This window comes from Dendrobates tinctorius, unplaced genomic scaffold (genome assembly GCF_039654945.1).
Source record: "Dendrobates tinctorius isolate UK_male_01 unplaced genomic scaffold, ASM3965494v1 ptg000111l, whole genome shotgun sequence".
NCBI classification, from domain to species: Eukaryota; Metazoa; Chordata; class Amphibia; order Anura; family Dendrobatidae; genus Dendrobates; species Dendrobates tinctorius.
Genome location: NW_027361779.1, coordinates 42,904,840 through 42,919,875, shown reverse-complemented (window position 1 = coordinate 42,919,875; position 15,036 = coordinate 42,904,840). Strand labels below are relative to the sequence as shown.

General features: G+C 39.8%; 1 protein-coding gene across 1 annotated transcript in view; it reads left to right on the top strand.

Moving 5' to 3' along the window:
* Positions 1-15,036, top strand: part of LOC141100933 (uncharacterized) — a 516,918-nt gene that overhangs the window by 132,925 nt on the left and 368,957 nt on the right. Inside the window, exons 20-22 of the mRNA XM_073589707.1 lie at positions 6,581-6,792; positions 9,843-9,960; positions 11,019-11,144. Coding sequence (XP_073445808.1) covers positions 6,581-6,792; positions 9,843-9,960; positions 11,019-11,144 — 456 coding nt within the window. The remainder of the gene's footprint in view (positions 1-6,580; positions 6,793-9,842; positions 9,961-11,018; positions 11,145-15,036) is intronic.

The following is a 15,036-nucleotide window of genomic DNA, read 5'->3' as shown; positions in this document are numbered from 1 at the left end:
CATCACCACTGCAGATGGTCCAAACACAGGGGATAGTGACAAGCACGAAATAGACAAGGTAAATAATAAAGCAACTTAGCTCCAGGCTTCGCTGCCAAGCTCCACACAGGAGAGGATGTGGAAACAGGACTCTGAACTCCACAGAAGTAGCAGATTCAACGCTGACACCAGAGAGCTGCAACTCCAAAGCTGGCATACATAGAAACTCTATTACCAACAGTCAGCTGATGCATCATGTGACTATATAAAAGATGGTGGAAGTGGTCACCACCCACATCAGCTGACTTAGCAACTCAGCAGCTTGCAGCAGGGAAAACTGACATTAACCCTTACTGGCATGAAAGCAAAAATCAACGTCTAAATTAAAGCACAGCCAGAGCTGTCACAAATCCAAAAATGGATCATGACAGTGCCCCACTTTCAACAAGGGGCCTCTGGACCCTTAACACTGGACCTCACTGGAAAGAACATACGGTGAGGACACCTCAGCCCCCTAGGATTCACCTCCGCAGTCACCTGATCCGCAGGTTTTCAGCAAACACAGCTCAATGGTGACAGAAATAACATAGGCTCTGGAGGCACAACAAATCTCCAGAGTGATGACCCGTGGTATACATTCTGTAATGATCCATAAGACCACAGTAAAAACATGCCCTTATCCCACGGCGAACCGCAGGCAACCCAGTTTGAGAAGAGACTCCCCCCACCTGCATGGGTTCGTCCATCTGCACCAGTGTGTCCTCCTCCCTAGTAAGAACAAGAGGGGGTAGATACGGTGTATGTCTCTTCTTGAGGCATCTATCCAACCGGATTGCAAGGGTTATGGTGGCTTCCAACGACCCAGGAGTAGCATCCTGCACCAGAGTATCTTGAAGCCTAGCTGAGAGACCCTGACAAAAATGGCTCCTAAGAGCAGGGTCATTCCACTGCGTGTCAGTGACCCATCTCCGAAACTCTGATCAGTACTCCTCAGCTCGCCGGCCCCCCTGCTTGAACTTACAGAGTTGAGACTCAGCCATGGAGACGCCATCAGGATCCCCATACACCAGCGCCAATGCCCCAAAAAACTCATCCAGTGACTGCAAAGAAGGTGAATCGGTCGGCAGGGAGAAGGCTCAGGATTGGGGATCATCCTTGAGAAGAGAGACTATGATCCCCACACACGGTTCCTCACTCCACGGAGAACGAAGGTGAAGCCTGAAATATAACTTACAGGCTTCCTTAAAGACCAAAAATGTATCTCTCTCTCCCTCCAGAGAACCTGTCAGGGAGAGATATCTTGTGTTCCAGTTGAGCCAAGACATGAGCCGAGATCATGAATCCAGACACCTGCTGAAGCTGCAGTACCACTGTAGGTATGTGTGCCAACTGGGGGGGTGGTCCCTTTCGGCTGCAGAACAGACTGGAGGCAGACACAGGAATCCATCAATCAGGTCCAAAACTTTATTGGGTGTCCTCCTGACATCCACGGCATGCACGACAGCTTCTGCCCCTAGGCCCGGGTACCCGTCACCTCCTGCTGCTACAATTGTCAAAGACCCTCTGGGTTCTTTCACTGTGGCTGCCGTTAGGCCCACGGCCACAGTGCTTCCCCCTGGCTAAGTCTGCCCGCTGTACACCTACTCACTCTTCGGTGTCCCAGCCGTACGGTACCCAAACCTTCCGTCAGTCACTGACGTCCTTTCCTGCGGCTGCCTTCTCAGGGCCACCCCCCTCTCCGAGTAACCATCTCTGGTTCTCCTCTGTCCTTCCTGAGCTTCTCCTTTCTCCGTCCTCTCCTGTGCTCTTCTCACTTCTTTCTTCCTCCTGGGTGTCTCTCTGCCCTGCCTCCTGGGACTCGCCTTCCTTATATCTCCTCTTTCTGGAAATCCCCTTCCCAGTCCCGTAACTCCACCCACCATGACTATACAGTTTCCCTGGCCTAAGACCTGCTGTTGAGTTCTTTTCTCACTGCTCTCTGTCTCCATCTTGTGGCCAAAACCCAGTACTACGTCGTCTTGTACTAATTCCCAGCTGTTAACCATATACATACAATAAAACATAGTGCACATCGTCCTTTACATGTTCTTCCCATCTCAGACAGGTCCATAGGTCAGTCCACCCCCTACACCACCAGAGAACGCAGCTCCGTTAACTCATCCGTAAGAGTCACCGGAAGAATGGTATGGTTGGTAATAATATCACCATTGCAGATGGTTCAAACACAGGGGATAGTGACAAGCACAAAATATGCAAGGTAAATAATAAAGCAATTTAGCTCCAGGCTCTGCTGCCAAGCTCCACACTGCAGAAGATATGGAAACAGGACGACCCTGAACTCCACAGAAGTAGCAGATTCAGCGCTGACACCAGAGAGCTGCAACTCCATGGCTGGTCTCCATAGAAAACTCTATCATCAACAGTCAGCTGATGCATCATGTGACTATTTAACCCCTTTACCCCCAAGGGTGGTTTGCACGTTCATGAACGGGCCAATTTTTACAATTCTGACCACTGTCCCTTTATGAGGTAATAACTCTGAAACGTTTCCATGGATCCCAGTGATTCTGACATTGTTTTCTCGTGACAAATTGTACTTCATGTTAGTGGTAAAATTTCATTAATATAACTTGTGTTTATTTGGGAAAAAAATGCAAATTTGGTGAAAATTTTGAACATTTTGCAATTTTCCAACTTTGAATCTTTATGCCCTTAAATCATAGAGATATAGCACACAAAAAACTTAATAAATAACATTTCCCACATGTTTACTTTACATCAGCACAATTTTGGAACCAACATTTTTTTTTGGTAGGAAGTTATAAGGGTTAAAAGTTAACCAGCGATTTCTCATTTTTGCAACATCATTTTATTTTTACGGACCACATCACATTTGAAGTCACTTTGAGGGGTCTATATGATAGAAAATACCCAAAAGTGACACCATTCTAAAAATTGCACCCCTCAAGGTACTCAAAATCACATTCAAGAAGTTTATTAACCCTTCAGGTGCTTCACAGGAATTTTTTGAATGTTTCAAAAAAAAAAATGAACATTTAACTTTTTTCACAAAAAAATTACTTCAGGTCCAATTTTTTTTATTTTACCAAGAGTAACAGGACAAATTGGACTGCAAAAGTTATTATGCAATTTGTCCTGAGTACGCTGATACCTGATATCTCAGGGGGAGCCACTGTTTCGGCGCATGGCAGAGCTCAGAAGGGAAGGAGCGCCGTTTGACTTTTTCATTGCAAAATTGGCTGGAATTCCGATTGGACGCCATGTCACGTTTGGCGAGCCCCTGATGTGCCTAAACAGTGGAAACCCCTCACAAGTAACCCCATCTTGGAAACTAGACCCCCCAAGGAACTTATCTAGATATGTGGTGAGAACTTTGAACCTCCAAGGGCTTCACAGAAGTTTATAACGTACAGCTGTACAATTAAAAAATCATATTTTTTCCACAAAAATGATCTTTTCACCCCAAATTTTTATTTTCCCAAGGGTAACAGGACCCCAAAAGTTATTGTTCAATTTGTCCTGAGTACGCTGATACCCCATATATGGGCGTAAATGACTATTTGGGTGCATGGCAGAGCTCGGAAGGGAAGCAGCGCCATTTGACTTTTTTGGCTGGAATTGAGATCGGGCACCATGTCACGTTTGGAAAGCCCCTGATGTGCAAAAATAGTGGAAACTCCCCACAAATGACACCATTTTGGAAACTAGACCCCCCAAGGAACTTATCTAGATGTGTGGTGAGCACTGTGAACTATCTATCCCATATCTATCTATCTATCTATCCATCCATCTATCTATCTATCTATCTATCATCTATTTATCTATCCCATATCTATCTATCTATCCCATATCTATCTATCATCTATCTATCTATCTATCTATCTATCCCATAGATAGATATGGGATAGATAGATAGATAGATAGATAGATAGATAGCTATGGGATAGCTATCTATCTATCTATCTATCTATCTATCTATCTATCTATCTATCTACCTATCCATCTATCTCTATATCATCTATCTATCTATCTATCCCATATCTATCTATCATCTATCTATCTATCCCATATCTATCTATCTATCTATCTATCTATCTATCTATCTATCCCATATCTATCTATCTATCAATCAATCTATCTATCTATCTATCTATCTATCTATCCCATATCTATCTATCTATCCCATATCTATCGATCTATCCCATATCTATCTATCCCATATCTATCTATCTATCTAGCTATCCCATATCTATCGATCTATCCCATATCTATCTATCCCATATCTATCTATCCCATATCTATCTGTCTATCATCTATCTATCTATCTATCTATTATCTATCTATCTATCTATCATCTATCTATCTATCTATCCCATATCTATATATCTATCTATCTATCCCATACCTATCTATCTATCTATCTATCTATCTATCATCTATCTATCCCATATCTATCTATCTATCTATCTATCTATCATCTATCTATCCCATAGCTATTTATCTATCTATCCCATATCTATCTGTCTATCTATCCCATATCTATCTGTCTATCTATCTATCCCATATCTATCTATCTATCTATCTATCCCATATCTATCTATCTGTCTATCTATCCCATATCTGTCTATCTGTCTATCTATCTATCCCATATCTATCTATCTATCTATCTATCTATCTATCTATCTATCCCATATCTATCTATCTTTCTTTCTATCTATCTATCTATCTATCTATCCCATATCTATCTGTCTATCATCTATCTATCTATCTTATCTATCTATCTATCTATCTATCTATCTATCTATCTATCTATCTATCTATCATCTATCTATCCCATAGCTATCTATCTATCTATCTATCCCATATCTATCTGTCTATCTATCCCATATCTATCTGTCTATCTATCTATCCCATATCTATCTATCTATCTATCCCATATCTATCTATCTGTCTATCTATCTATCCCATATCTATCTATCTATCCCATATCTATCTATCTTTCTTTCTATCTATCTATCTATCTATCTATCTATCTATCCCATATCTATCTGTCTATCATCTATCTATCTATCTATCTATCTATCTATCTATCTATCTATCTATCATCTATCTATCTATATATCTATCCCATATCTATCTATCTGTCTATCTATCTATCTATCCCATATCTATCTATCTATCCCATATCTATCTATCTATCTATCTATCTATCTATCTATCTATCTATTATCTATCTATCTATCCCATATCTATCTATCTATCCCATATCTATCTATCTATCTATCTATCTATCTATCTATCTATCCCATATCTATCTATCTATCTATCTATCTATCTATCTATCTATCTATCTATCATCTTTGCACATGTTTAACACATGTAAATCAGTAATTTCTTGAATGCATTTTATTCTGGTACATGTCACATGTATGGCACACAGATGGCACACATGTACACAAGGATGACACATGGATGGGACGCACTTACAAACGGATGGCCAACAGAAAACCACATAAATAGTAAAAATGGACTCTCTCACATGTACATTTTTTTAAGCGAACACGTGAAGGGGGCCTAAAACTGAATTTATTTCCAACAAATCTAAATTTTTTCTTGTTCAGAATGTCTATTATTATACCATGCTGCCAACAGTTCTGACTGCATGTACAAAGGGACAGGTTCTCTTTAAAAATTTTCCTGCCTGAGAAAAAGAAAATTAACTTATATCTTCAATGGAGCCACTCACATTCAGTGATTGGGCAGTGCAATGATCTGTTCCCAGGCAGTAAGCGCGGGAGTACTTATTCCCCATCATTTTGAATGACAGCCCGGTCTGCACATACATGCTGTACACACTGCAGAGCAGGCTGTCAGAGTGCTGGGGAGTAATTACAGCTGCGCTCACTGGTTATTGAACAGTGTCCATAAATGCCCCCTGCGCCGCCTTTGTGACTGAAAGTGAGCAGGTATGTGGAGGATGTAACTTCATTTTCACCCTATAAGCCTACACAAAAGTACCAAATATTGCATGTAAAAAATACAGTAAGTGGGTATTCTAAACTGGGAAGACCTACAAAAATTGGATAGCCACAAAAATAACTACAAATATAATTTTATTGATATATATAAATATAAAAAACTGCATGTAAAAGATAGAAACTGGCCACATAATAAAGACCACAGGGCACCAACGTATGTTTTGCCTTGGCTTTCTCAAGCCTTGGCTTCTTTCTTCTATGTAATTCTCCCCATGTTTTAATTGCAGTTTTTTAATATTTGTATATGTTAATAAAATTATATTTGTAGTTATGATTTTTGTTTATCCAATTTTCATTTTCACACAATTTTAACGCCATCTCCCTGCAGATTAACCTAATATCTGTAGGTGAAAAGCCTTTCTGGGCTTGCCAGGTCCTTTCTAAAACCCAATAGAGCGTTCCAACAAATAATCAGTAACCTCTGTATAGAGTAACCCATGTTCTCGGTTTGGTTGTCTTTGTGAACAAACATCTGCTGATCAGGCTTTATAGAATATGAAACCATTACTGTTATCCAGGTAATTTTAGATCTTCTATTACAGGCAGAAAAATTTAAGTTGTATAGAAGCAGTTTAGAAGATGTTGTGAAGGAGTATCGAAGAATTCAACAAGAGATTCCTGAGGAATTTGCAGCGTTGTTCTCTGATCATCTGGAGCAAGTAAATCATCAGTTCCAGCCAGGAATGTCTACTTTATCATGGAGTAGTGTGAACATAGAGGGATTCCTCCACCAGACCAGTGCTGCTGTGAAGCGGTAAGTAATTATTGGGGTCTAGTAGGCTTCTCACAAAGCAGACCCCTTAACCAGCCCCACAATACTTGGTGTAAATTGGGCTTTAAAGGAGTTGTCCAGTCTAAATAGATAAGTCTGCAGTCACTGTGTGTGACTGCAGACTCATGTATCCTCCCAGCAATGTGCACCACGAGATTTTGCCAGTTTCTGACCTAGGACCAGAAGGAATGTATGCGTTATACCTACTCCCAGCCACCTGTTTAGTGGGAGTGGCTTCTCTCCATACACTTGTGATGAGCGATGCCACACCCATTTAGCGACGTGGCCGTGCAGTGGGCATGACCGACTAGAGGGCGCTGTCTCATTCCTTACAAGTGTATGAAAGCAAGGCCGTGCCCACTGGCCAGGAGTGTGTAGAAGTCATACATACCCTCCGATCTCGGGTCACAAACTGACGAATCACCGCATGTGCGCTGGAGGGATTCATAAGTCTGCTGTCACACAGAGTGACTGCAGACATCGACTTGGACTGGACAATTCTTGTAAGATTTACTTGGGTTAATGTAAATTTTTTGTTGATATACTGTATATTTTTATTATTAGATATATTTTCTGTTTGTTGCTTCCCATGATGGTTAATCGATGCTGAATGTTTCGGCGCTACATATGGTAAATACTTCTGTAAAATTAGTTTATGCTGTCATCTGATGACAAAAAGAATCCACCAATCTACAAGTAAAATAACCAGAGTAGTATATTTGGCTTTCTTACTTAGGCATTTTATTTATACATGGCAGTGTTGGTTTACAACTTCAGCATCTATCAGGTCCAGTCTTGTACTGGCCCACAGGAACAAAGGTGAATCACCGGGTTGGCCACTGTAAAGGAGTGGGCGACCCACACATCTACATGAGCAGTGCTATTTCACTTGACTTCCTATTTACAGACAAAATTAGCATATACTCAATCATTAAATAAAACATCCAGTTTATAATTATATAGAAACATACAGTGGATTGCAAAAATATCCACTCCCCCCTTGGCATTTTTTGTGTTTTGCTTCCTCACAACATAGAAGTTCACTGTTTTGCATCAGTTTATGTAAAAAATGTGGCTACAGCTGTGAACATTTGGTGTGTATAACTATTCACCCCTTAAAGTCAGTACTTTGTAGAGCCTCCTTTTGCTGCAATTACAGCTGCAACATTTACACATTTCCCTTTAAACCTCTCAAGTGTTGATTTAGCAGTATGCTTTTGGTCATTGTCTTGCTGGAAGGTGAACCTCTGTCCCAGTCTCAAATCACTGACAGATTGAAACACCAGACTATTTTTCCTGACTCTGCAGCTGAAATACATCCTCACAGCATGATGCTTCCACCACTATGTTTCACTGTAGGAATGATGTTCTTGGGGTGATGACTGAGCTGTGTTAGTTTAGAGTCAAACATATTGTTTGCCTTAGTGGCCAAAAAGTTTCATTTTGGTCTCATCTGTCCACATCACTTTCCTCCATATATTTGGGGAGTCTCCCACATGTCTTTTGACTAACTCAAAATGAGCCTTCCAATTTTTGTGTGTAAGTAAAGGCTTTTTTTTCTGCCCACTCTTCCATAAAGGCCAGCTCTTTGGAGTGTACAACTTATTGTGGTTGTCTGGACAAATACTCCAGTCTTTGCTTGGGAACTCTGCAGCTCCTTCAAGGTTACCTTTGGTCTCTGTGCTGCCTTTTGTTGTGGTACTATGTTCTTTCCATATGATGGCAATGGATTTGATAGTGCTCTAGGAGATCATCAGAGATTTTTTATAACCCAACCCTGACTTGTACTTCTCAACAACTTTGTGCCTGACTTTTTCAAGATCTCCTTTATGGTGTTGTTTGGTTACTAGTTCCTCTTGCTTAATGGTGTTGCAGCCTCTATGGCCTTTCAGAAAAGGTGGGTATATACTGACAGACCTTGTGACAATTAGACTGCACACAGGTGGACTTCCTTTCACTAAGCGTGTGACTTATGAAATTAATTGGATGCACCTGAAAATTTTAGGTTCTTCATCATAAAAGAGGTGAATACATATGCACATGCTAATTGTGTAGCTATTTGATCCCATAAATTTAATTTATGCCTATATTTTTCTCACTTCAGTTCATCAACTTAGACTATTTAGTGCTGATGTATCACACACAAATTGGATTACAAAAATATTTAAACACAGGTTGTAATGTAGCAAAATAGGTAAAAAGCCAAGTAGGTGAATACTATCACAAGCCACTGTAGTTCAGGAAATTAGACTGTCAGTCATTACATGTCTCACTCTGGTAACGTCCCCTTTTATTTATTTTGAGCTCTACAGGCAGATTCTCAGGGAGATTTAGGACCGGCCCATAGATTTTAACTGTTCATTTACACATTAAAAAAATATATAGGTTTCTTTGGAATAAGACATCAGATTGCAGATATCAAGGTAGAATTTTTTCAACTTCCTATGACCTACACAGATGTAGATGGCTTAGCAGGGTTGATCCTACTAATAGATACAATAGGTACAACTCTTAAACCTAAGTAAATTGTTTTGTTCGTGGGTGACATACCATATGTTCATCCTTTGCTGCTGCCCACGGCCCATAGTCCTATTAGAACAACATAACGTTCAGGCACATGAGTCTGATGTTTTTGGTGAATGCCCTGGTTTCATTTATTTACTGAAAGCAAGATATATGCTTTAATTTGCTTGTGTGAAAATTCCAAGATTTCTGATTTTTTTTTCATATAGATGATGATTCCAAGTCATATTAAAAATATAAAAAAAAAAAATGATCCAAAATATTTTAAAAGTTGCATTTAGCCTAAAAATCTGATTTATACAATAATATCTTTCTGACATGTTCTCTTTAAAACACTAATTTCTTAGAATGTGACATCCTGAAATTTATTTGTGGTTGTGTAAAAAACTATTTTAATTGCACAAAATTTTTACTCGTTGTTAATCCTTTTTTCTTTCTCGAGGATTTAAACATTCTTACTAGAAATAAAAGATATCACCTATCATCCACATTTTCCTTTATTTCCATAGGCTGCAAACTATTGTTACTAAAGTAAGAGAAGTCAAAGAGCTGGTGATTGAAAAGATCCTTGAAGAGATCTCCTATTTAGATATGATTCCAATGGATGAAATTACAAGTGCCCCAAAAGTACGGTATTGCCAACTGTTCTTGACCTGGTCACGTTGGTAGCAACAATACATCTTGTTGTTGGGGGCTTCCCACTATAAATATGTCTCACTTATCCATAGGATAATGATTTGTTCACGACACATATACGAAATGTGATGGTTAGTATAACCCCTTCACCCCATGGCACTTTCCCGTTTTTTTGTTTTCGTTTTTTCCTCCTCTTCTTCCAAGAGGCATAACTTTTTTATATTTTTCTGGCAATGTAGCCATATTAGGGCTTCTTTTTTGCAGGAAGAGTGGTCCTTTTAAATGGCTCCATTCAATTTAACACATAGTGTACCTGAAAATGGGAAAACAAAATTGAAAGTACAGGGAAATTGCAAAAAAGTAAAATTATTTATTGGGTTTTTATTTCCCATGCTCACTATATGGTAAAACTGACCCGGCAATATGATTCTCCATTGTCAGTACAAGTACACAAATATCAAACATGCATAGTTTTTTTTTAAGTGGTGAAAAAAACTTTGGAAATTTGTATGCAAGCAGTTTATTTTGCTTTTGTCACTGTTTTCAGAGACCCGTAGCATTATCTTTTTTCAGGATACAGGGCTGGGTAAGGGTTTATTTTTTATGCCCTGAGCTGACATTTTTAGTAGCGGAATACTACTCCACCTGCGGCTGTTAGAGGCCCATGATGGCTGATTAAATCAGCCATCATATGGCGGGAATAATGCTGGCTTGGCATGTGAGCCACATCAAAGGCAAAAACAAGACATATGACGTAAATATAAGCAAACGTCATATGTCGTGAAGGGGTTAAACAAAAAAAAGCTTAGAAATGTATACTGTAGCATGCCCATACCTTAGTTATTATTCAGAACTGCAAAAACCTATGTTTTAGAATATTAAATGTCAGTAAACTGTGTTTTGCTTGGCAAAAGAGTTTTGCTCATGCATCTCATTGATATTGTGATCCAGTGAAGGTTTATTCTTGTATCAATGTTTTGTGTTCCCAAAACATTAGTTACATTACTTACAAGCACAAGCCACTTTTATGACCTGCATTATCTTTTCAGAACCCCGATGAGCTTTTGCAGCTGATGCAGATTTCCTTGATAACAAATAAAACTAAGGTAGAAACCATGGGATGTCTGATTAAAAGTGGTTATGAAGATATCTTAACAATACTGAGGATGTTTCAGGTAAATGTACATGTCACCTAGTTCTTAGGTAAGAGCCTACATGGATTGGTATATGTTCCAAACTATAACCTTTACGGGAACAACTTCTAGTGGGTGGGATAGATATATAGATAAAAATATTGACTGCCCCCTAGCACCAGGGCATCACATTACATGGAAGCATAGGCACGGACCTTTAAATTGGCATATCTATTGTATGGTGGCCTGGACATGATTTGTCTCCAGCCTATGGTATGTTGTAACAGAGAATCCATGACTTTACCCTACTCTGCATTAGAGTTCTTTATCCCTGCTATTCATTCTGTCTGGTGACATTATATATTTCTACTATATGGTGTTCCAGGATACCATGCAAGAAAACAGCAGATCATCTGGCCAAACTAGGAGTACATCTAGTTCCCAGGCCAAAAAGACTTCACAGAAATCTCAAACATTGTCTGTGGTTTCCTCCAGTAAGACATTCCCTGAAGAAATTACCAGTCAAGTTCTAGGTGTGTATCACTTTTTCTTGTTGTAACATTTTTTATTTTTTATAAGACTGCGTTCACATGTTGCGTTTTTGCTGCCTTTTTGCAAATTTTAAGCTGCGCTTTACAGTACCAGCAAAAGCTATGAAATTTCAGAAATCACACGCATACACGCTGTTTTTTCTCCTGACTGATGTAAAACACTGCTGCGTTTTTGCAAACTCCAGGATGTCACTTCTTTCAGCGTTTTTTCACCCATAGAAAGCAATGAGTAAGTGGAAAAGTGCAGCAAAGACACAGGTATCAGGTTTTGCTGCCTTTTTGGGGCAAAAACCTTAAGGAAGTTGCATCATGGTTTTTGTGGGGCACTAAACCTTATCAGCATGCACAAGAGACAACAAAAACACAGAAAAAAACGCAGCAAAACCTGCTTTTTGTAAGCAGTTTTTTTTTTACTGCCAGGCAGGTTTTGCCTGCAGAAAAAAAAACTCACCAAAAATGCAATGTGTGAACATAGGCTTAATGCCCCAAACTAATTGCCCCATGGAAACTAATGCTAAATACTGTGCACTCTCACTTTAGCTAGATTTTAAAGGGGTTTTCCCAAGTATAAAGGTAATTTTAATCAACATTTTAATTAATAGATCTTTGAATGATAATAATAATTTCCACAATTGGATTTGTTAAAAGAAATGTTCCTGTGTTGAGTTAATCTTATAAATGTGCCCCTGCTGTGTGCTGTGTAATGGCTGTGTCTGACCGTACCGGAACATGGTCTGATCATACACAGCTACTGGCAGGGGAGGAGAAAAAGAGAGGATACAGACATTACAGCATGGAATATCAGCTGGAATATACAGCATGGAATATACAGCATGGAATATCAGCTGATTCTGTGAGGTAAAACATTGTTTAACCCCTTACCTACAATTGACGTAATATTCCGTCCATGTGACCATGGACCTAATTACCATGGACGGAATATTACGTCATCGCGATCAGCGGCGCCCACGTGGTGAGCGCCACTGATCGCGGCCGAGTGTCAGCTAATTATCATAGCTGACACCCGGCACAATGTGTCAGGGGCGGTCACGGACCGCCCCCGACACGTTAACCCCTTGCACACCGCGATCAAACACGATCGCAGTGTACCGGGGGTTAAAAGGAAGCATCGGCAGGGAGAGGGCTCCCTCCGTGCTTCCCTGAGCCCCCCACGGCAGCGCAATGTGCAGCACTGCTGCGGGGGGCTCTTTCCCTGCAGGCCCCCGAATCCAAGATGGCGACGGGGCCTTCGGGGGCCTGCAGGAAGCTGGCTTCCTCAGTGCCTGCAAAGCGCAGGCATGAAGAAGCCTGTGCAGTGCCTGTGTCAGATCGCTGATCTGTCACAGTGATCTGTGATGTGACAGATCAGTGATCTGTGATGTGACAGATCAGCGATCTGTCACAGGACAGTTATGTCCCCCCTGGGACATTGTAATAAACTAAAAAAAAAAATAAAAAAAAGTGTAAAAATAATTTTAAAAAAAATCGCTAAATAAATTAAAAAAAAAAAAAAAAATATTCCCCCAAAAATTCATTTTTTGGAAATAAAAAAAACAAAAACAATAAAAGTACACATATTTGGTATCGCCGCGTCCGTAACGACCCGCCCTATGAAACTGTCCCAATAGTTAACCCCTTAAGCGAACCCCTTAAAAAATAAAAATAAAAAACGAAGCAAAAAATAATGATTTATTATCCTACCGCCGAACAAAAAGTGCAATAACGCGCGATCAAAAAGACGCATATAAATATCCATGGTACCGCTGAAAATGTCATCTTGTCCCGCAAAAAACGAGCCACCATACAGCATCATCAGCGAAAAAATAAAAAAGTTATAGCTCGCAGAATAAAGTGATGCAAAAATAATTATTTTTTATATAAAATTGTTTACATTGCATAAAAGCGCCAAAACATAAAAAAAGACCTAAATGAGGTATTGCTGTAACCGTACTGACCCGAAGAATAAAACTGCCTTATAAATTTTACCGCACCCGGAACGGCGTAAACGCACCACCCAAAGGAAATTCATGAAACGCTGGTTTTTGTTCATTCTGCGTCCCAAAAAACGAAATAAAAAGCGATCAAAAAATGTCACATGCCCAAACACGATACCAATAAAAGTGTCAACTCGTCCCGCAAAAAATAAGACCTCACATGACTCGGTGGGTCAAAATATGGAAAAATTATAGCTCTCAATATGTGGTGATGCAAAAACTATTTTTACAATAAAAAGCGTCTTTTAGCGTGCGACAGCTGCCAAACATAAAAACCGCCATAAATAGTAAATCAAACCCCCCGTTATCACCCCCTTAGTTAGGGAAAAATAATAAAATTAAAAAAATGTATTTACTTCCATTTTCCCATTAGGGTTAGGGCTAGGGCTAGGGTTAGGGCGAGGGTTAGGGTTAGGGCTAGGGTTAGGGTTAGGGGTTAGGGCTAGGGTTAGAATTGGGGGTTTCCACTATTTGCGCACATCAGGTGCTCTCCAAACGCAGCATGGCGTCTGATCTCAATTCCAGCCAATTCTGCGTTGAAAAAGTCAAATGGTGCTCCTTCCCTTCCAAGCTCTGCCATGCACCCAAACAGTGTTTTACCCCCTCATATGGGGTATCAGCCTACTCAGGACAATTTGCAAAACTACTTTTGGGGTCCTATTTCTCCTGTTGCCCTTAGGAAAATAAAAATTTTGGGGCAAAAATATCATTTTTGTGGAAAAAATTTTTTTTGTTATTTTCACGCCTGGGCGTTATAAACTTCTGTGAAGCCCTTGTGGGTTCAAAGTTCTCACCACATATCTAGATAAGTTCCTTAGGGGGTCTAGTTTCAAAAATGGGGTCACTTGTGGGGGGTTTCCACTGTTTAGGTACATCAGGGGCTCTCCAAACGCGACATGGTGTCCGATCAGAATTCCAGCCAATTTTGCATTGAAAAAGTCAAACGGCGCTCCTTCCCTTCTGAGCTCTGCCATGCGCCGAAACAGTGGTTCCCCCCCACATATCAGGTATCAGCGTGCTCAGGACAAATTGCACAATAATTTTTGCAGTCCAATTTCTCCTGTTACACTTGGTAAAATAAAAAAAATTGAACCTGAAGTAATTTTTTTTGTGAAAAAAAGTTAAATGTTAATTTTTTTAAATATTCAAAAAATTCCTGTGACTCACCTGAAGGGTTAATAAACTCCTTGAATGTGGTTTTAAGCACCTTAAGGGGTGCAGTTTTTAGAATGGTGTCACTTTTGGGTATTTTCTATCATATAGACCCCTCAAAGTGGCTTCAAATGTGATGTGGTCCGTAAAATTAAATGGTGTTTCAAAAATGAGAGATCGCTGGTCAACTTTTAACCCTTATATCTTACTAACAAATAAAAATTTTGGTTCCAAAAT